The sequence below is a fragment of the Mustela nivalis genome, assembly GCF_964662115.1.
Source record: "Mustela nivalis genome assembly, chromosome: 6".
Taxonomy (NCBI): domain Eukaryota; kingdom Metazoa; phylum Chordata; class Mammalia; order Carnivora; family Mustelidae; genus Mustela; species Mustela nivalis.
This window is the reverse complement of record NC_139025.1, coordinates 35378243-35401746: the sequence shown is the minus strand read 5'-3', so window position 1 is coordinate 35401746 and position 23504 is coordinate 35378243. Positions and strand designations below refer to the sequence as shown.

The window sequence follows — 23504 nt, the reverse complement described above, 5'->3', positions numbered from 1 at the left end:
AATGTCCCTAGAACAATCTAACTGGTGTCCTTATAAAAAGAGGATATTTGGATACACAAAAGAAAAATCAGGAAGTCAATCACACAGAATTACATGTGAACACACATGAGTAGGGAGCTTTCTACGAGCCACAGAGAAAGGCCTTAGAAGAAACCAAACCTTGATTTTGTACTTTTAACCTTCATAACTGTGGGAAAACAAGTTTCTATTGTTTAAGCCACCAGTATATGGTATTTTGTTATGTCAGCTCTAGCAAACTAATAGAGTAGTTCCAAATACTGCCCTATATCCTCACCAGCATTCAGTGTCACACTTTTTGGTTATCAGTCTAGTAGGTGAGAAATGGTATCTCTGTTTTAATTTGAATATCCTAGTTAGTCAGATTTTAGAGTTGGTCATTTCTGAGGAGTATTATTCAGTCAAGTCCTTTTCTATGAATTGCTAGTTCATATACTTTGCACGTTTTCCTATTGGATTATTTTCTTTATATAATCTAGGTAATGATTAGGTATTTTCCATTCTCTTCTGTACATCTATAACTTGAATTTAAACTGTATTGCATAGAAGTTCCTATTCAGGACAATCAGATTATCAATCTGATTTATCAAATCATAGTTTTTAAAATCTTGGGTTTTGTTTTTTTGTTTTTTTTTTTAAATTTTATTTATTAGAGAGAGAGAGAGTGAGTTCTTGTGTGTGCATGAGGGGGTGGGAGTGACAGAGGCAGAGGGAGAGGGAGAAGCTGACTCCCCTCTGAGCAGGGGTTTTCTCAGGTCTGTGGGATCATGACCTGAACCTGAACCGAAGGCAGATGCTTAACCAGTGAGCCACCCAGGTGCTCCTGGACTTTTAAAATCTTATTTACAATAAATCTTTTTTCCCAGGATCTTGAATAATGTAAAATTTCTTCTAAAGTTTTAAAGTTTTAATTGTCAGATTATTTTTCACATTTTCCAAGTAGATATCTCAGTGATCATTTATTGAATAATTTATCTTTTCCCCAGTAATTTAGAATGATACCTTTGTCATACATACTGGAATCTATTTCTAGGTACTTTATTCTGTTTCATTAGTCTGTTTATCTGATCTTATGCCACACTGTTTTAATGTTTTAATTATTATTTTGCAAAATTATCTGGTCTATTAGAGGCGTTTGGTTTTTCGTATGAATTTTAGCATCACTTTGTCAAATTCAATTAAATTTTTGGTAATTTTTTATTAGAATTGCATCTAAGATCAATTTGGGGAGCAATTAGCTCTTCAGAAAATACATGGGTTTTCCCCCCATACAAATCATGTTATCTTTTGTTAGATTTATTCCTTAGTAATTGATTGTTTTGTATAGTTACTATTTTAAAGGTGATATTTTTAAAAGATACATTTTGTAATTTGTGCTTATTGTTGTCTAGGAGCATTAGACTAATTTTTTTTTTTTTAAGATTTTTTAATTTATTTGACAGAGAAGAGACAGTGAGAGTAAATGCAAGCAGGGGGAATGGGAGAGGGAATCAGGCTTCCTGCTGAGCAGGGAGCTCAATGCAGGACTTGATCCCATGACCCTGAGATCATGACCTGAGCAGAAGGCATGGTTGACTGAGACATCCAGGCACCCTAAATAATTTTTATGCCTTAATATTGTATCTAGCAATTCCCCTAAACTCTTTTAGTATTTATTAATTTGTAGATTATTTTGGATTTTCTGCATTAAAGGTCATATCATCTGTGAATATCACCAGTTTCTTCCTTTTCTCTACTTGTCTTACATCCTTCTTACTACCTTGGCTAAGACTTGAGTACAGTGGTGAACAGAAGTAGTGAAGGGCAGACATTCCTTCTTTTATTCTTAACTTTAAAAGGTATACTTTTGATTATTTGATCCATGGAATGTGATATTTACTTTGAATTTATGATAGTTATACCTTATCAATTTTCCTTGTTAAGAATTTTATAATGATGGGTATTAAAGACGGCATGTGTTGTAATGAGTTCTCAGTGTTATACACAAATAAAGAATCATGGGACACTACATCAAAAACTAATGATGTACTGTATGGTGACTAACATAACAACAAAAAAAGAATTTTATATTGAGAAATTTTTAAAATTTGTCAAATGACTTTTTCCTGTTTCTATTGCACTTGTGATTTTATTTATTTCCTTTAATTTGTTAATGCAATGAATTTACATGAATATCTTTTCTAATCATAAATCAGTCTGTTAGTCTTAGATAAAGTATGGGTAGTCATGATGTAATTTTAAATATATTGCTGTATTTGTTAATATATCACTTCAGATTTTGAAAATAAATTTTAAATTGAATTGGCTTTTTGATTTTCATTTTCTTGATCTTTATACTCCTTTTATATCAACCTTCTACTAATCTCAGGAATGGAATTTTAGAGGATCCTCTCTTAATATAATCCATAGAAAACTTCAATTCAGATAATTGTTTTATGAAGATTTTTTTATAACTCCTATGTAAAAATGCCTAGGGGTGCCTGGGTGGCTCAGTAGGTTAAGCAGCTGCCTTTGGCTCATGTTGTGATTCCAGCATCCTGGGATCAAGTCCTGCATCGGGCTCCATGCTTTGTGGGGAACCTGCTTCTACCTCTGCTTCTGCTCTCTGTCTCTCATAAATAAATAAATAAAATCTTAAAAAAAAAAATAAATGAGGTGCCCCTGGGTGGTTCAGTTGGTTTAGTGGCTGCCTTTGGCTCAAGTCATGATCCCAGGGTCCTGGTTTCAAGCCCTGCATCAAGCTCCCTGCTCAGTGGAGAGCCTGCTTCTCCCTCTCCCTCTGCCTACCACTCTGCCTACGTTTCCTGTCTCTCTATCTCTCTGTCAAATAAATAAATAAATTTTTTAAAAAATAATAAATGAATAAATAAAAATGCCTGGACCTAGAGATTTTTTTTTTAATTCAATAGATTTTTGGCAAGTGATTCAACTTCTGTTTCTTTTTTAATCTATTTGGTAATTTAATTTCTCTGAATATATTTATAGTATTTTGTGATGAATTTTGACATTCCTAATCTGTGTTTATAATTCTCTTTTCATTCCTAATACTGCTTATTTGTGCCTACGTTCTTTTTCTTAAGATCTTTATTGTTCCAACATTCAAGGCATAATTGTTTTAAGTGTTTAAGAAAGGCAACCTGTTTAAATCAATTATTAAATACATTTCTGACGATGCAAGTTTAATTTTTCTGAGAATGCTCTATAATCATTCTACTTAGGCTACAGATTCACTGTTTTTTTCTTATTCTGACTAGAAAGTAAGAATTTACTGGCCTTCATATTTTTGGATAGATCCACTGAATTCCTTGAAGAGTGAGGCTTATGTTTGGGTATTAGTAGGGCAACTTCATGCTTTAATAAATATTTTTGTCAAATGTTTTATTCAGGAGAATTTTGTAACTTTTGATGTATACAACAAATCTCAGAAAAACCTAACCTGTAGGCATTTTTACCCCCCCAAGTTTATATTTTTAATTCCAGTTAGTTAACATACAGCGTAATATTAGTTTCAGGAGAATTTAGTGATTGAACACTTAAATACAACACCCATTGCTCCTCATGATTAAGTGCACTTCTTCTTTTTAAAAATTTTATTTATTTTTTTTAATTTCTTTTCAGTGTTCCAGAATAAGTGCACTTCTTACACCCCATCACCTACTTCACCCATCCTCCACCCCCCGCCCCTCTGGTAACCATCAGTTTGTTCTCTATGTAGTTAAGAGTCTGTTTCTAGGCATTTATAAAGGCACTTTAAATAAGGAATGAGAAATGAGGATCATGGGCAGGAAAATCAGTTTCATATTTAGGATGTCAGCTCTAAGCAGTGAACCAGGACAGCCACACATTCTACCCTTCTTGCATTTCCTAATGACTAAGGATGTTTAACATCTTTTAATGTACTTATTTGCTATTTTTGCATCTTTTTTAGTGAAGTGTCTATTAGAATCTTTTTGTCCATTTTTGTGGGGGATTGTTTTCTGATGATTAGATCCTGGGTATATTCTAGATACAAGTTCTTTAACAGATAGGGGATTTGCAAATATTATCTTCTAAGTCTCTGTTTTGTTTTTTCATCATTTTACTAATGTTTTTGTAAAAGAGTTTTTAATTTCAGCGAAGTCCAATTTATCCATTTTCTTCTTTTACAAATCTTGTGTCATATCTAAGAAAATTTTGCCTAACTGAGGATCACAAAGGTAATTTCTTATTTTCTTACAGAAGTTTGATTGTTGTAAAAGCTATCCTTTTTCAGGTAGATTGCCTTTGTGACTTTGAGAAATCACCTTTACATGTACGTGGAAACCTCTTCCTGGACTCGTCTTCTGTTTCAATAAATCTCGTTGTCTGTCTTTATTTCTAGCAAATGAATGTCTTGATTATTATAGCTTTATGGTAGATCTTAATATCAGATGGTGTAAGTCTTTCAGTTTTCTTAGTCTTGTTCAGATTTGTTTAGGCTCTTTTAGGTTTTTGCATTTTCAATTTTTTCTAAAGAATCAGCTTTTAGTTTCATTGATTTTTCTCTTATTCTTTTCTTATTTCCATTTCATTGATTTCATCTCTGATCTTTATTATTTCCCCTTTTCTACTTAATTCAGGTTTCATTTGCTCTTTTTTCCTAGGTCCTTAAGGTAGAAGCTACAACATATAATTTGCAATAAATCCCATTGGTTGTATTTTTCAGTTTAGGTATTGTTAACTTTTGTTTCCCAAAGTTCAACTTGGATCTTTTTTTATGTTTAGTATTTTTTTTATTATTAACATATAATGTATTATTAGCCCCAGGGGTACAGGTCTGTGAATTGCCAGGTTTACACTTCACAGCACTCACCATAGCACATACCTTCCCCAATGTCCATATAGTATGTTTTTTATATCCTCTTTCTCTCTGCTTAACTATTGAAGAGATGAAATGTCATAACAACTGTTCCTTATCTGCTAGTTTTAACATGTCAGTTTTGCTTGATTGATTTTTCCCCCCTTATTATGGATTATATTTTCCTGTTTCTTTGCATGTCTGTTAACTTTTTGTTGGATTTCAGAGATTATTACCTTTGCCCTGTTGCTTACTAGATATATTTGTGTTTTTCCAAATATTCTTAAGCTTTGTTCTGGGTTAAGTTGAGTTACTTGGTAATAGTTTGATCCTTTGGGATATTCCCTCTAAGAAATGTTAGGCATGATCCAAGTAATGTTTAGTCTGTGGCTAATTCCCCCACCAACTGATACCAGATTCTCTGAACATTATACCCAATGCCCCATGAACTATGAGGTTTTCCAGTTTAACTGGTAAGATCAGGAACTGTTCCCAATCTTGAATGAATGCCAGGCATTGATTTCATTAATTCTTTGAGAGAATTATTTTCTCAGCCTTCAGTAGATTCTTTACGTACATGCACTGATTGTCAAGTAGTACTATGCATATCTCTGGAGTTTTCTCCTTGTTCAGCTCTCTTCTGTGGTACTTTGGTCATCCAAACTCTAGCTATCTCGGTTTTTTAGACACAGCTTTATCACTTTAGAACATGTACCCGGTTCCACCTGAATTCTCCTTCTATGTAGTCAGAAATCTCTCAAGGCAGTAAACTGGGGCAGTAGAAGGGCAATCATCATTTATATTCCTTCTCTGGGAGTCACTGCCCTTTGTTGTCTGATTCCAGTATTTTTTCAACTTTCTTGGGATGTGATTAATACATGACATAAAGTTGGGTTGTACAACATGGTTTATACATATCTATATTATGAGATGATTACTACTAAAAGGTTAGTTAACACAACCATCTCAACACATAATTACCATTTTTTTTGTAGTGAGAATAATTGAACGTCTACTGTCTTTGAAATTTTCAAGTATATAATACAGTATTGCTAACCAACTATCATATGATAGTCCTATTCACTATGCTGTACATCAAATTCCCCAGAATTTATTCATCTTAGAAAATTAAGTTTATACCTTTTGACCAGTATCTCCCCATTTTCTCCACCCCTCAGCCCTTGGCAATAATAGTCTACTCCCCATTTCTGTGAGTTTCTGATTTTTCTATTTCACATAAAAATAAGACTGTACAGCATTTGTCTTTTTCTGTCTGACTTACAGTTCATTTAACATAATGCCCTCAAGGTTTGTGTGTATTGTTGCAGATGGCAGGATTTCCACCTTTGTTAGGGCTGAATAATATAGCTGTGTGTGTGTGTGTGTGTACACTCAATGCCAACATACACACACACACACACACACAATTTATACCATATATTCTTTATCTATTCAACCTTCAGCAGACAGCTAGGTTTTTCCCATGCCTTGGGTATTATAAATATTGATGCATTAAACATGGAAATGCAGATATTTCTTAGAGATACTGATTTTATTTCCTTTGGATATAGACCCAGTAGGATTACTAGATCATATGATAGTCCTATTTTTAAATTTGTAAGGAATGTCCATACTGTTTTTCATATAGACTGAATCAATTTATATTCCTACCAGCAATGTAAAAGTTTCCTTTTCTCCACATCCTTACTGGCACTTGTTATTTCTTGTCTATTTGATGACAATCATTCCAACAGGTGTGAGGTGGTATCTCATTGTGGTTTTATTTCCATTTTCCTGATGATTAGTGATGCTGATTATTTTGCATGTAGCTTTGCAAATGTTAGCCATTTATATATTGACTTTGGAAAAATGTGTATTCGGGCCCTTTACTATTTTTTTAATCAGATGATTTTTTTTTCAGATTTTCATTTTTGCTACGGAGTTACATGAGTATTTTATAGTTGCTTGGTATTAGCTCTTTATCAGATACATGGTCTCCAAATATTTCCTCCCATTCAATAGATTGCCTTTTCATTCTGTTGATCATTTTGATTGCTGTGCAAAAGCCTTTTAATCTGATGTAGTCCCAGTTGTTGGTTTTGCTTTTGTTGCTAATGCTTTTGCTGTTAGGAAAAAAAAAAATCATTGCTAAGACCAGTGTCAAGTTTTTCCCTATGTTTTCTTCTAGAGTTTTATGGTTTCAGGTCTTTCATTTAAGTTTTTAATCCATTTTGAGTTAAAGTGTATGAGTAGTGGTACGATGGGGGTCCAGTTTTATCCTTTTGCATATAGTTATCCAGTTTTCCTAGCATCATTTCTTGAAGAGAACGATCCTTTTCTCCTTGAGTATTCCTGGCTCCCTTGTTAAATATTAGTTGACTCCATGTGCAAGACCTTATTTCTGAGCTCTTGATTCTGTTTCATTGGTCTGTAAAAAAAATCTGTTTTTTTTTTTTTTAATATCATGCCATACTGCTTTATGTTCTACAGCTTTGTAATAGAGTTTGAAATGAGGAAGTGTGATGCCTCCAACTTTGTTCTTTCTTAGTATTGCTTTGTCTATTCAGTGTCTTTTCTGTTGCCATACGAATTTTAGGATTTTTTTTTATTTCTATGAAAAATATTAGAATTATGGCAAGGATTGTGTTGTATCTATAGATAGCTTGGGTAGTATGGATATCTTACAATGTTACTGCTTTAAGAACATGAATATTTTTCTATTTATATCTTCTTTCATCAAAGTCATAGTTTTCAGTGTATAAATCTTTCACCTCCCTTTGTATTCCTAAGTATTTTATTTATTTATTTTTTTGGTGCTATTGTGAATGGACTTTTAAAAATTTCTTTTTCAGATGTTTCATTATTAGTGTATAGAGATGTAATTGATTTTTCTATGTTTCTTTTGTATCCTGCTGCTTGACTGAATTTATTGATTAGTTCTAATAATTTTTTTGGTGAAGTCTTTAGCATTTTTTATATACAAGGTTATATCATCTGCAAACAAAGACAGTTTTACTTTCCTTTCTGATTTGGGTGCTTTTTATTTCTTTTTCTTGCCTGATTGTTCTGGCTGTGAGTCCCAGTACTATGTTTAATAGGAGTCGGGAGAGTGGGCTCTCTTGTGTTTTTCCTGATCTTAAGAGGAGAAGCTTTCAACATTTTACCATTGGGTATGTTAGCTATAGGCTTGTTATATTTGGCCTCTTATGTAGAGGTACATTCCTTTTAATACCCATTTGGTTGAGACATCTTAACATGAAAGAATGTTGAATTTATCAAATACTTCTTCAGTATCGAGATAATCATATGATTATATCTTGTTCTATTCATGTGATGTATCAGATTTAATCACATTATTGAACCATCCTTGTATCCTAGAAATGAATTCCACTTGATCATGGTATATGATCCTCATAATTTGCTGTTTAATTTGGTTTGCTAGTATTTTGTTGAAAATTTTTTCATCTGTATACATCAGGGATATTGGCTTGTAGTATCCTTATCTGGCTCTGGTAGCAGGGTAATGCTGGCCTTGCAAAATGAATTTGGAAGTGTTCCCTTCAGTTTTCTGGAACAGTTTGAAAAGGATTGGCATTAACTTTTTTTTTTTTTTTTCAGTGTTTTTTAGAATTTGGCCTTGAAGCCGTTTGGTACTGAACTTTTCTTTCTTGAGAGATTTTTGGTTGCTTGCTCAATCTTCTTACTCATTATTAGTATATTCAGATTTTTTCTTCTTTTTTTTTAAATTTCTTTTCAGCATAACAGAATTCATTGTTTATGTACCACACCCAGTGCTCCATGCAATATGTGCCCTTCATAATACCCCCCACCTGGTTCCCCCAACCTCCCACTCCCTGTCCCTGCAAAACCCTCAGATTGTTTTTCAGATTTTTTTATTTCTTGATAGATTGTATGTTTTTAGGAATTTACTCATTTCTCCTAGGTTGTCCAATTTGTTGGCATATAATTATTCCTAATAGTCTCTTAAAATTCTTTGCATTTCTATGGTACCAGTTGTACTGTCTTCTCTTTCATCTCTGATTGTTTTTAAGGTTTCAGATATAGTTTATTTCTTCAGTCATGCCGTATTTTAATTGGTCCACAGTACTTTTACTTGTCATCAATTATGAGTTGATTTTAAAGCAATTCCATATTATACCAGCTGGGGTGATTACTGATCATTCCTTTGGGTTGAGTGTGCCAACAGGAGACAGGTTCCATTCTATTCCAATTTGTGTTGCTGTATATGCCTGTTTGGCAACACAGAAAGTGGCTCTACTAGCTAATACAGCATTGCCACATTTGGTGTGGAAATCAAGTGTCCCTTTCTGGTAGCTCTATCTTACCATTGTTTGCTGAGTGCTTTGAAATTGGAGACAACTTAGAGACATTTTAGAGCATGTGGGAAACATCATGAAGCAGAAGACAAAATGGAAACTGCAGCTATTGGTTTGCTACAACTTCGTGCTAAGTCCCCTTGCAAAGAGCCCTAAAAAACCTCTAATTTTGGGGGCACCTGGGTGGCTCAGTGGGTTAAGCCGCTGCCTTCGGCTCAAGTCATGATCTCAGGGTCCTGGGATCGAGTCCCGCATCGGGCTCTCTGCTCAGCGGGAAGCCTGCTTCCCTCTCTCTCTCTCTGCCTGCCTCTCCGTCTACTTGTGATTTCTCTCTGTCAAATAAATACATAAAATCTTTAAAAAAAAAAAAAAAACCTCTAATTTTTTTTTTTGTCTTTTTTTTTCTTGGTAAATCTAGCTAAAGGTTTACCAGTTTTGTTTATCTTTTCAAAAAACCAACTTTTAGTTTCATTAAGCTGTCTTATTATTTTCCTCTAATCCATTTCATTTTCTTTTTGCTCGTATTTTTATTTCCTTCCTTCTGCTTATTTGGAATTTGTTTGTTCTTTTTCCATTTCCTTAAAATATAAATTTAGATTGTTTATTCGAATGTCTCATTTCTTAATATAAGTATTTATCACTGTCAACTTCTGTCTTAGATCTGCTTTTCTGTATCCTCTTTGTTTTGGTATGTTCGTTTCCCATTTTCATTTGTTTCAAGATATTTTTTTAATTTCCTTTTTGATTTTTTTCTTTGGCCCATTTTTTGCTCAGGAGTGTGTCTTTGTTTTGTTTTTATTTCTACATATTTGTGGATTTTCCATTTTTTTCTCCTGTTACCCAGTTCTGGTTCCATACCATTTGGTCAAAAAAGAGACTTGGTCTGATTATAGTCTTCTAAATTTGCTAAGACATTTCTTGTGACCTAAAATATATGATCTGTCCTGGAGAATCTTCCATATCTACTTGAATGTGTATTCTGCTGCTGTTGGTTGGAATGTTCTGTATGTGTCTACGAGGTCATTTTTGTCTAAAGTATAGTTCAAATCCAGTATTTCCTTATTAATTTTATGTTTGGATGATCAGTCCATTGTTGGAGGTGGGATCCCCACAATAGTAGTGGAACCTGCTATTATTGTCTGTTTCTTCCTTCAGATCTGATAATAATTGGTTAATATATTTAGGTGCTCTAATGTGAAGTACATACATGTTTAAAATTGATATATATTCTTTGAAGACTGATGTCTTTATCATTCTATAATGAACTTCTTTTGTCTTTTGTTACAGTTTTTGACTTAAAGTCTATTTTGTCAGATATAAGAATAGTTACTCCTGCTCTCTTTTGGTTACCATTTTCTTGGAATATCATTTTTCATCCTTTCACTGGAAGCCTATTTAAGTGCTCTTAAAGCTGATGTAACTATTACAAGCATTATATACCTAGATCTTTTTTTTTTAGCCGTTCAGCCTTTCTGTTCCTTTTGGGAGAATTTAATCCATTTACAATTTTTTAAATTTTATTTATTTATTTGGTGGAGAGAGACAATGAGAGAGAGAGGGAACACAAGCAGGGGGAGTGTGAGAGGCAGAAGCAGGGAGCCAAGCAGAGAGCCTGATGGGAGCCTGATGTGGGACTCAGTCCCAGGATCGTGGGACCATGACCTAAGCAGAAGGTGGATGCTTAACAACTGAGCCACTCAGGCGCCCCCTCCATTTACATTTAAAGTACTTATTGGTAGGGTAAGCACTAATGTCATCATATTATTTTATGGATGTTTTGTAGTTTTTCCCCCTCTTTCTTCCTCTCTTGCTATCTTCCTTTGTAATTGATGATTTTACTTGGTAGTATTCTTTGATTTCTGTTCTCTTTATCTTTTGTGCATCTACTGTTGGTTCTTGTTTTGTGGTTACCGTGAGAGTTACATGAAATAACTTATAACAGTCTATTTTAAGCTGATTACATCCTAACTTGGATCATTCAAATAAACCTCTACCCTTTTACCCTCTCCGCACATTTTATGTTTTGATGTCACAATTATATCTTTTTATGTTGTATAGGGGTTAACAAATAATTGTAATTATAGTTTGTCTTTTAACTTTAATACCAGAATGAAATGATTAAAACACTACCATATTACAGTACTGTAGTATTCTGAATTTGGTTATATACTTTACTACTATGTTTTATATTTTTTATATGTTTTCATGTTACTAAATAATATCTTTTCATTTCAACTTAAAGAAATTTCTTTAAGCATTTCTTATAAGGCTGTTCTGGCGGTCCTCCCTCAACTCAACTTCTGGTGCTCTTGGAAATTATTTATCTCTACTTCATTTTTGAAGGACAGCTTTGTCAGATAAAGTGTTCTTGGTTGGTGGTTGGTAGTATTTTTCTTACAGCACTTTGAATATATTATCCCACTCTCTTCTGACTTGTAAGATTTCTCCTGAGAAAGCACTGATAGCCTCATGGAGGTTCCCTTGTATGTAAGATTTTTTTTTTCTCTTGCTGCTTGTAAAATTTTCTGTCTTTGATTTTAGATAGTTTTATTATAATGTGCCTTAGAGAAGATTTGGTGGGAGATTGAAACTTTTCAGGGACTTTCAGGCTGCATGAACTTAGATGTCCACATCTCTCACCAGATTTGGGAAGTCATATCTTTAAATAAGTTTTCTGCCCCTTTCTCCTCTTATCCTTCTGGGACTCCAATAATTATAGATTGTTCCTCTTATGGAATCCCATAATTCATAGTCTTTTTCACTTTCTAAAATTTTTCTTCTTGCTCCTTTGAATAATTTCAAATGACCTGCTTCAGATTCACTAATTTTTTCTGCTACTTGGTCAGATCTATTGTTGAAGCTCTCTGTTGAATTCTTCAGTTTAGTTATTGTATTTTCCAGCTCTAGAATTGTTTTTCTTTTCTTTCTTTTTGTTTTTTATGGTTTCTTTTTCATTGTTGAACCTCCTGTTTTTGTTCATATATTGTTTTCCTAATTTTGTTTAGTTGCCTATCTGTATTATCCAGTAGTTACCAAAGTTCTTTAAAAGGATTGTTCTGAATTCTTTCTTAAATAGTTAATGATCCTGTTTAAAATTTTTTATTTTTTTTAGATCTTTATTTCTAAAGGTTCATTTTTTAGAGCTTTATTAGTTTGTTTTGGTGGTGTCATGTTTACTTGATTCTTCATAATCCTCATATTCTTATGTTGGTAATTTGCTCATTTGAGGAAGCAGTTTCTTTTCCAGCCTCTGTAGGTTTGCTTTGGCAGGGAAAGAAAGATCTTCACCATGGAGCTCAGGGGAGGGTTCTGTAGGCAGCTGCTAGCACTTTCTGGCAAACAGTGCTTGCGCTGAGGGTCTCTAGTTGGGTGGGGCCAATGTCTGTGCTCTGACATTGGTTAGGGTAACTGCCACTGTTTTGTAGTCAGGTGGGTCTGATGGCTGGACTTTGCATTCAAGCATAACCACTGGTTTGTATCTGTATCCAGGCAGAGCTACTTGCTGGGCTTTGCAGTCGCACATGGTTGGAGGTTGCAGTTTGTTTCCTGGCAGGGTGGTATTGCTGGTGCACTCTGCGATTGGGCAAGGCCACATGCTGAACTCCGAATTTGCCTCTAGTCGATTGGAGTCTCCAATCTGCACCCCGTGGCTTGATGGTGCCACTGGCTGGGACTCTACATCCAATTAAGGCCATACACAGGGCTTTGCAAACAGATGGGAACTCAGGCTGTGCTTCTTGATCAGATGGGGCTATAGGCTGTACCCCAAGCTGGGTGAGGCTGCTGGCTAGGCTCTATGATTGAGGAGGCTACTGGCTGTGCTTTGCTATTAGTGCCTCTTGCTGGGCTTCCTAGTTGGGAAGGACTGCCAGCAGTACCCCACAGTTGGATGGGACTAGAGGCTGTGCTCCATGGTCAGGCAGGGTTACCTTCTGGCCTCACTGATCTGGTAGAGACAGGCTATATTGTGATTAGGTGGGGTGACTGGCTATGCATTCTGTCTGGGTGAGTCTGCAAGCTATTCCCAGCAGCTGGATGGGACTATAGGCTGTCTGTGCTGCTGGATAGAGCTGTCAGGTTGAGCTCCAGAACTGACCAGGGGCTCTGGCTGGGCAAGCCTGTGAGGCAGGGCTGGAAGCTATGCTCGACAGCAGGGGGTGCTGCTACTGGGGTTGGCACCCTACCTGAACGGAACTGTAGAATGGGTTCTGTGGTGCCTGAAATCACTGGCCAGGATTCCCAGTCAGGAGTTACTGGAAGCTGTGGAGGCTCTACTTAGCAGTTTGACGGGATACTGACTTGCTTCACTGCATAGGCAGGCCAAAAGATGTGTATGCTACCCAGGGCTACCTGGTATCTTTGGTCAGGCTTCCCTGTTGGGTGGGGCTGGAGACTATGCCCAGCAGTTAGGTGTGGCCAGTGACTTGTTTCGCTAGTACAGTGGGCGATAGGATGTGCTGCATAGGCCTAGCAGCTTAGGGCAGGCTTCCTGCAGTGGGGCTGGAGGCTATGCTCAGCATTTGATCAGGGCTGCTGACTTCCTTCTTGTGTAGGTGGGGCTCCTCACTGAGGTATCCCTTTCACTGGGGACCCAAACAAAGCAGAACTGCCATTGAAGCTCCCTGGCCAGTTGGAGGCACTGACTCAGCTCCGCACATAATTGGATCCAGGATCAGGAATCTGTTCAGGCCCCACAACTAACAGGAATACAGTTGGCCAATATCTGTACACTTGTTGCTATGAGTGGCTTCTATCTGTGACTGATTCTCCCAGTAGTCTCCATGAGGCATTTCTTTTTTTTTTTTAAGTTTTTATTTATTTGACAGAGAGAGATCACAAGTAGGCAGAGAGGCAAGCAGAGAGAGAGAGAGAGAGAAGAGAAGAGAAGAGGAAGCAGTCTCCCCCCGCTAGCAGAGCGCCCGATGTGGGACTTGGTCCCAGGACCCTGAGATCATAACCTGAGCAGAAGGCAGAGGCTCAACCCTCTGAGCCACCCTCTGTGAGGCATTTCTTAAGTGGAGCTCCCAGGAGACATCAGGGATGCTAGGGAAGCTTGATGTCCACCTCGCATTCTTCCTTTTCTCACTGGAGAAACTGTAGGACGGGGGAGCCCCTTGTGTAGCATTGCTCTGTCTTGGAGGAGGAGCAATGCAGTCAAAGTGAAACTGCTCCTCTTACCTTATTCTAATGAGGTTTTTCTCAGTTTTTGTGGGCCAATTGGGATCTTCACAAATATCTTGTCTATAGATAGTTGCCCTTTCCCTGAAGGGGACTAAAGTTGGGAACCACCTATTTTGCCATCTCTCTAGTGTCTGTCTCCTGATTCCAGTCTTATTAAACCATTGTGTCATGTATTTTTTCTGGGTTTTCAGTTGTTTCAGGCCTTATGGTAAATTTAATCTCTTTGTTAATTCATCTTGGCCAGAATATGTTCTCTATCTTTTGCATAGTAAGTATGATTTGAAACAAACAAACAAACAAACAAAACCCTCAAATCCCAAATATTCAGATAATGTCCTTGTAGACTGACTCTTTTCTGGATGGGCTTTGGAAAGAATAGTCCTTATTGTGTAATTTTTTTTACATTGGCTTCTCCGTTGCTTTTATCTACAGTTTATCCACAGTTGGATTACATTATTGCATATTATAGTGTTATATAAATTACTAGTTCATGTATGTTTTATTAAAATTAGATTGGATTTAGTACTTAATGGAAATCTGCTGAAATGATTTTATGCTCCTTTTTCTTGCCTATTTTACACTAATACTTCTCCATCAATATATGGAGAAATGAGATGAAAAGGAGAACCTAGACTTATCTTTGTATTGTCTGAAATTTTCTGTCATTAAGATATGTTCTGGAAAAGGACATTCTTGTCCTATGGCATATTGCTGTCAGAATAAATCCCAAGAGGTAGTAGTTTTATTCTGTTTTCAAATTATTTCCTAGAATTCAGCCATCTAATTCAGAAAGAGATAAAGAGCCAAATTTTAAAAACTACATACCAGGAAATGCCTCATTTATGAATGTATGCACATTTGAGCTTATGAACGGGGTAATTGTGCACCTAACAACTCTATTTATTTTATCATTATTCACTTTGTATGTATACAAATGAAGGCTTTGTAATTCAAATTTTGTAGCCTGGGATACTCATGATTAGAGAATGGTTATTTTTCACGCTGTTGTTCAATGTTAATGCATACAATTACAGAATACCTCATTTACTCTGGTTTCTTTACTAAACAGGTATTCTGAAGTGGTATAGGTAAGTAATAGTTAATTTGATTTCCTCTGCTATATAAAAAGTGTTCAAAAAGGTATAAAAAATCTCTATTGGAGTCTTTGCATCAAAGGACTGAATTGACATCTGAATTTAAGTGCTGCCAAGTATATTTTAAAAATTGTTTCCTTTGGGACACCTGGGTGGCTCAGGTGGTTAATTGTCTGCCTTCAGCTCAGGTCATGATCCCAGGGTTCTGAGATGAAGACCTACATCAGGCTCTCTGCTCAGTGGGGAGCCTACTTCTCCCTCTGCCTCTCTCTCTCTCTCTGACAAATAAAACAAATAAAATCTTTTAAAAAAGATAAAGTAAATAAAAATAAAAATTATTTCCTTAAAATGATTGTGATAAGGATAACCCCAGATATTTTGAAATTACAGCTCATCTCTAAAATGACTGAGCACAGATACAATAGTCCTGATAGTGTACTGCCAAAATTATGCTAAGTACTTTTATAGATTTTGTAAGAAAACAGCCATTGTTTAATCTTCACAATAATTATGCAAATGTATAGATACAGAAGGATGGATGGATAGATGGATATGTGTATGTGTGTTAGTTTTCTATTGCTGCTATAGCAAATACCACAATCTTTATGGTTCAGAACAATAGTGATTTATTCTCTTACAGTTTGGGAGACAGAAATCTGAAATTAGTTTTACTAAGCCCAAACCAAAATGTCAGCAGGGCCATATTTCCTCTAGGAAGCCCTAGGGGAGAATCTGTTTTCTTGCTTTTTCCAGCTTCTAAAGTTGCATTCCTTGTATGTGTTGTTCATGACCCCATCCTCCATCTTTAAAGCTAATAGCCACACTATCGTCTCTTCTGCAGTAGAATTTCCCTCTGCCTCCCGCTTATAAGAACCTTTGTGATTACAGTTAGGGCCCACCTGGCTAATCCAAGACTATCTTCCTCATCTCAATATCCTTAACCTAATTAATCACATATTTAAAGTTTCTTTTGCCATATAAGGTAGCATTTATAGGTTCCAGGATTGGGATGTAGATGTCTTTTATGGCCAAAATGGAGTACAGAATATTGCCAAAGTCATATCAAAATAAAACATGTTAGAAACAAGTCTTGTTTTGAAGTTGTACAGATAGGTTAATAATATAAACAAGAGATCCTGGAGTTCCTGTGCTATGTTCCAACATTTTATTTTATTGACTGATATTTTTTATTTCTGATAGAAACAAACAGGACATTAATCTTCAGCTTTTCCCCCCAATATACTTCATCTCCTAGTCTTGTCTACTATTCTATAAAACCAATACTTAGTAATCTAAGGTCATAAGTTCATGAATTAGAACATCGATGTACATAGCCTGATATTGTGATTAATTCAGAAGTAATTTGTATTTGCTATTTGAACACAGGCACATGTTCAGATACATGCTTTCTTGTTTCCCTTCAGCCTTTTTGTCAGCCTTACCTTCACCTTTACTGCTTTTGACACTAATGAAGAACTGATCACTTTGCTACTGGTGGTGTTTTTCTAAGTAATATGATGAGAGTTTTTGGGACACAGTTCTTTTTTTTTTTTTTTTTTTTTTTTTTCAGTGTTCCAAGCTTCATTATTTATGTACCACACCCAGTGCTCAATGCAATGTGTGCCCTCCATAATACCCACCATCAGGCTCACCGATCCCACCACCCTCCTCCCCTCTAAACCCTTCAGTTTGTTTCTCAGAGTTCACAGTCTCTCGTGATTTGGCCCCCCCTCCAATTTCCCCCAACTCACTTCTCCTCTCCTTCTCCCAATGTCCTCCATGTTATTCCTTATGCTCCACAAGTAACTGAAACCATATGATAATTAACTCTCTCTGCTTGACCTATTTCACTCAGCATAATCTCCTCCAGTCCCATCCATATTGATATGAAAGTTGTATAATTCATCCTTTCTGATGGAGGCATAATACTCCATTGAATACATGGACCATATCTTCTTTATCTATTCATCTGTTGAAGGGCATCTTGCCTCTTTCTACAGGTTGGCGACTGTGGCCATTGCTGCTATGAACATTGGTGTACAGTTGGCCCTTCTTTGCACTATATCTTTATCTTTGGGGTAAATACCCAGTAGTGCAATTGCAGGGTCATAGGGTAGCTCTATTTTTAATCTCTTAAGGAATCTTTGCATTGTTTTCCAAAGTGCCTTCACCAACTTGCATTCCCACCAATAGTCTAAGAGGGTTCCCTTTTCTCCATATCCTCTCCAACACTTGTTGTTCCTGTCTTGTTGATTTGGGCAATTCTAACTGGTATAAGGTGGTATCTCAATGTGGTTTTCATTTGAATCTCCCTTGTGACTAATGATGATGAACATGTTTTCATGTGTCTGTTAGCCATTTGTATGTGTTCATTGGAGAAGTGTCTTTTCATGTCTTCTGCCCATTTTTTGACATGATTATCTGTTTTGTGTGTGTTGAATTTGAGGACTTCTTTATAGATCTTGGATATCAGCCCTTTGTCTCTAGTGTCATTTGCAAATACCTTCTCCCATTCTGTGGGTTGCCTCTTTGTTTTGCTGACTGTTTCCTTTGCTGTGCAGAAGCTTTTGATCTTGATGATGCCCCAGACATTCATTTTTGCTTTTGTTTCCTTTGCCTTTGGAGACGTATCTTGAAAGAAGTTGCTGTGGCCGATGTCAAAGAGGTTACTGTGTTCTCCTCTAAGATTTTGATAGATGCCTCACGTTGAAATCTTTTATCCATTTTGAGTTTATCTTTGTGTATGGTGTAAGAGAATGGTCAAGTTTCATTCTTCTATACATAGCTGTCCCAATTTTCCCAGCACCATTTATTGAAGAAGACTGTCTTTTTTCCACTGTATATTTTCTCCTGCTTTGTCAAAGATTAGTTGACCATAGAGTTGCAGGTCAATATCTGGGCTCTCTACTCTGTTCCACTGGTCAATGTGTCTGTTTTTGTGCAAGTACCATGCTATCTTGATGATCACAGCTTTGTAGTAAAGCTTGAAATCAGGCAACATGATGCCCCCAGTTTTGTTTTTCTTTTTCAACATTTCCTTAGCAATTTGGGGTCTCTTCTGGTTTCATACAAATTTTAGGATTGTTTGTTCTAGCTCTTTGAAAACTATTGGTGGAATTTTGATTGGGATGGCTTTGAAAGTATAGATTGTTTTAGGCAGTATAGACATTTTAGCAATGTTTATTCTTCCGATCCATGAGCATGGAATACTTTTCCATCTTTTTGTTTCATGAGTGTTCTCATGAATTTCTTTCTTTCATGAGTGTTCTGTAGTTCCTTGAGTACAGATCCCATACCTGTTTGGTTAGGTTTATTCCCAGGTATCTTATGGTTCTTGGTGCTGTCATAAATGGAACTGATTTCCCTTTCTATATTTAATAATACCTATTCTCCTGAAGCTGTTTCAAAAAATGGAAAGAGAAGGAAAACTTTCAGATTCTTTCTGTGAAGCCAGCATTACCCTGATCCCCAACCAGGCAAAGACCCATCAAAAAGGAGAATTTCAGATATCCCTGATGAGTATGGATACCAAGATTCTCAACAAGATCCTAGCTAATAGGAGAATCCAACAGTACATTAAAAAGATTATCTACCATGACCAGGTGGGATTTATCCCTGGGATGCAAGTGTGGTTCAACATTTACAAATCAATCAATGTGATAGAACAAATCAGTAAGAGGACACAGTTCTAAAGATTCCTTTATTCCTAGAAGATCATAGATCTCTGCACTGGATTATTTTTTTCTGTTTTTGTTCAGTATCATTCCATTATTTATGTCTTATCCTACACCTTTGGAGAGAAAATTTTATTTTGTACTTCTAATCTATGGTTTCTGACTTTTAGAGTTACTGATAAGTATGTTATAGCAAAGTAAGCATTAATCTTGTTGCATTATTTATAAGCTAAATATTTACATTTTCTTTTTCTAACTACAGGATACCAGAAGGTCCCGTTGATCAGGGGCCAGCTTCAGGAAGGGTTCGTGCTTTAGAAGAACAACTTTTGAAGGCCAAAGAACAGATTGAAAATTATAAGAAGCAAACTAGAAATGGTAGGTGATGATACGGCATTTTTCCTCTTTAATATATTGATATTACCACAATTTAAAATTTTCTTTATCAAAATGTTGGGAATATTGATACTATTTATTCTTTGACTGCAGGTCTGGGGAAAGATCATGAAATCCTAAGGAGGAGGATTGAAAATGGAGCTAAAGAGCTCTGGTTTTTTCTACAGAGTGAATTGAAGAAATTAAAGAATTTAGAAGGAAGTGTACTCCAAAGACATGCAGATGAATTTCTGTCAGATTTGGGACATCACGAAAGGTGCTGTTCTTTTTTTACATTTAATTTGGGCTTTGATAAAGATTATAATCTAAGAATATAAACTGGGACTTTTGTTAATTTCTCTACCATAGTTAGGAGAAGAGTACCTGAGGTTTCAAAAACAGTAATTCCCAAATGTACTTCATCGACTAAAACATATCACTGGAAAAGATTTAAAATGTATTTCTAGAAATCTTTATGTAAACCCTAAGTAAACTCTGAAGGTAGAGTGTCAGCCAATAATACATTAAAATATCTTCCTATGAATTTCCTTGATACACAATAAATAATTGGAGTATGTAGTTTTTACATTACAGTACATTAGAACTCATACTGAGGCTGGCAGTTAAGTTTCTAATTCAAACATTAAAAACTTTAAAATAGCACCTTTTTAGGATTTCTAATTAAAGGTTAACAGGTTTTTGATAAAAGTTTACAATCTTTTAATTATTTTTCTACTTAATTGCTAGAAAGAAGAATCTGAAATTTCCTGTTAAATTTACTTCTCCTGTTTACACATTCCTCAAAATATGCAGTTTCTCTTCCATAGAAAAGAAAACATTTTGGTACTGGTGTATTCATGCAGAACACAATGTATCTGAGAATCATTATAAATAAAATGAAATCTGTCCTTAGGCCTATTATATATACAAGTCTATATTCCCAGTAGGATTCTGATGGCAATTACTGTCTCATTAGTGAACAGTAAAAGAAAAATTGTTGTATTAACACAACCTACCACTGTGAAGAAGAAAAGAATGACTCCACAACCAAAAGATTCATATGTATTAACATCATTAGCAATACTGTATGAATTTTGAAATACTGTTTTGCTGTTTTAAGTGAAATTACAAATAAAATGCATCAGTTTATTGGAATTATTTTAGCATTAATCTACAGAAGTAAGCATAAATTTCAAGAGGTATTCAGCAGTCCCTTTGAAAGTTTTAGCCATACTTAGACCATTAGACCAAGTGCTGACTAATTCCTTCCTTATTTCTTCTCTACAATTCTGGGCATCATGATTCTGCTAATTGGAGCTGTATATGCTTCTGTGCTTTGCTTATTGAGGAAAATGTAGATCTGAAGAGGATTTGAGTTGGCTAGACTATGTGGTATTTAAAGGAGAATTTTGAATTCTTAGTGTTTAATTTTAAAGTTTGAATGATTAAAGTACTTGAAAATTTAATCTTCAGGTCTTTTCATTAAAATTATTATTTAAAGAATTATTTTGTGCATATATTTTGTGACTATGTAGAAATGGAAAAATATGTACAAATGTAAGAAGTATTGGGCCCAAAGTTGAATTAAATGAATGTTAAATTTTTGGTAAATTGAATTTTATTTTAAATATGTTATGATTCCTGATACTACCTTTTAGTATCAGTTAAATAATAATAATATTTCACTAAAAACAAAAAAGTCACCTTCCCAACCCCAGTCCTTGTCAGTCATTAGGGCTGTTTCCTGTACCTATAATTTTGCCATTTCTAGAACTTTGTGTAAATGCAATCATTATGTTATGTAGCTTTTGAGTGTGGTTTCTTTCACTCAGCTTATGTGTCTGAGAGTCACCCATGTTGTTTTGTATATTCATAGTTCATTCTTTTTATTGCTGAGTAATATCCCACTGTATAGATATACCACCGATAGTTTATCCATTCACTATTTGAAGAACATATGGGTTGTTTACTTGTTTCTGGTGATTATGTGTAAAGCCACTATAAACATTAACATGCATGTTTTTGCAGAAACATGTTTTCATTGCTTTTGGATTAAATATCTAGAGCAGGCTTTGTGAGTCATATGTTGAGTGTCTCTTTAATTTATAAGATACTATTAGATACTATTAGATTTTCAAGTGATGATTTCATTCTAGCAATTGCATATTACCACACTTCATAGTAATACAGTCAAATTTACCTGCTGCTTTTGACATCATTGAGCATGAGTTGATTGTGGCCTCTTTGAAATAGTGAGAAGGAGATTAAGTTAAGAGTGATTATTTTTGTCATAGTGATTTTATTATATGTGTAGTAGTGTAGGTTCAGTGCTTGGCTTTCTTACTATACATATCTTTCCCTCAACCTCTGGGGATAGCATGGAAAATTCTGCCTTAGCATCATCTTAAGTTGCCCAGAGACATACTTAACTTAATCACTGTTGCTTTGGTTCTTTTTGCATTTCTTATATATTCCCAGACACCAGTGTTTATGAAATAGTTCCTGGAGCTACTTCTTTCTGATTGTAGATTATAGCAATTATTAATCTTCAAACTGAAGGAGAAGGAGGGCTTACAGGGCTGAGGGACTCTTCCTCAATTCAGTTCGCTGAAATTATTAAGAAATCATCTGGTGAAGCAGCAATCTCATTGCTTGGGCCTGGTCTGCATCATCTCATTATCAGTAATATATATAAAGCAGCTTTGGTAAGACTGACATGAAGTGTTTCCCAATGATAAATGATACTTATAGCTAATTGTGCTGATTGACTGATGCTGTGTATAGGGGATTGTGTAGCAAAGGAAAGGACTTCGACGCAGATAAGGGGGGAAATATCTGGTTATAGGGAAGATTAGTAGGTTAATAGCTTATAGATTTATTTGATCAGAATTGCTGATCATAGCTATTATAGCACAATAGCTTGTGTTTTCACTCACTTTATAGGGTAGATGCCACTAGTCTTTGAATGGTCAAGGAGTTGATATTTTCATTCTTGAAAAGTTTTATGAACCTTCAAAGCTGTTCTTTGTTTTTTATTTCATGCACACACACACACATATACGCAAAAAGGAATGAAGGAAGACCTTAAGTTCTTTGAGATGTGACCTGATTGAGACTTATTTTAAACTGGGATGTAGATACTCTTCATACACAAGGTAAAAGCTCTGAAACAGCTCTGAGGCATTGTAGTGTAAATAGTAATGTCTAGTCTGTTCAGGCTGCTATGACAAAATACCTAAGATGGCATAGCTTGTAAACAACAGAAACATTTCTCACAGTTATGGAGCCAGGGAAGTCCAAGATCAAGTCCAGATTTGGTGTCTGGTGAGAACCCGCTTTCTTTATCATGGACAGTGCCTCTCACTGTGTCCTCACATGGTAGAAGGGGCTAGGGAGTTCTGTGGGGTCTTTTATAAGAGCACTAATCCCATTCATAAGCGTTCTACCCTCATGACCTAAGCATCTCCCAAAGATCCAACTTTGTGGCATAGTCCATATTTGTGAATAAAGTTTTATTAGAAAATAGGCACATGCATTCATTTACTTATTGTCTATGGCAGCTTTCCTGCGACAACAGCAAAAGAGGCCCACAGATCCTGAAACATTTACTCTCTGGCCCTTTATGGAAAAATGTTTGCTGAACTTTGCTTTGGACCATTGTTTAACAGTTACGTCAGAATTTTCCTCTCATCTTTTATTCCAACATAGTGTTTATGTATGAAGAGATAATTTAGGAGGGGCAAAGAAATGACAGAACAAAAATGTAGTATCCAAGTACTGGCACCAAATTATTTCTCTCCCTTATGGTACTTTACCTGTTTCTTTGCTATGAGTTTCTACTTCCCCTGAAGTCTATAGTGCTCTTTGTTGGAAAATAAGTACAGCTGACTGGCCTGGGGGAAAACAATATGTTTCTGTCAACAGTGAAAATTTACTGTAGGAATGAGTCTTGAATGTTACAGACTAATTGTTGAATTTCAAAAAAAAAGAAAAGAAAAAGAAAAGAGAA

At 35.6% G+C, this 23504-nt stretch overlaps 1 protein-coding gene across 6 annotated transcripts in view; it reads left to right on the top strand.

Annotated features, from left to right (window-relative positions):
* Positions 1–23504, top strand: part of FUT8 (fucosyltransferase 8) — a 263883-nt gene that overhangs the window by 153874 nt on the left and 86505 nt on the right. For all 6 annotated transcript variants that reach the window (XM_082734103.1, XM_082734107.1, XM_082734108.1 and 3 more), the window contains 2 exons: positions 19383–19498; positions 19610–19772. In XM_082734103.1, the coding sequence (XP_082590229.1) occupies positions 19383–19498; positions 19610–19772 (279 nt within the window). The remainder of the gene's footprint in view (positions 1–19382; positions 19499–19609; positions 19773–23504) is intronic.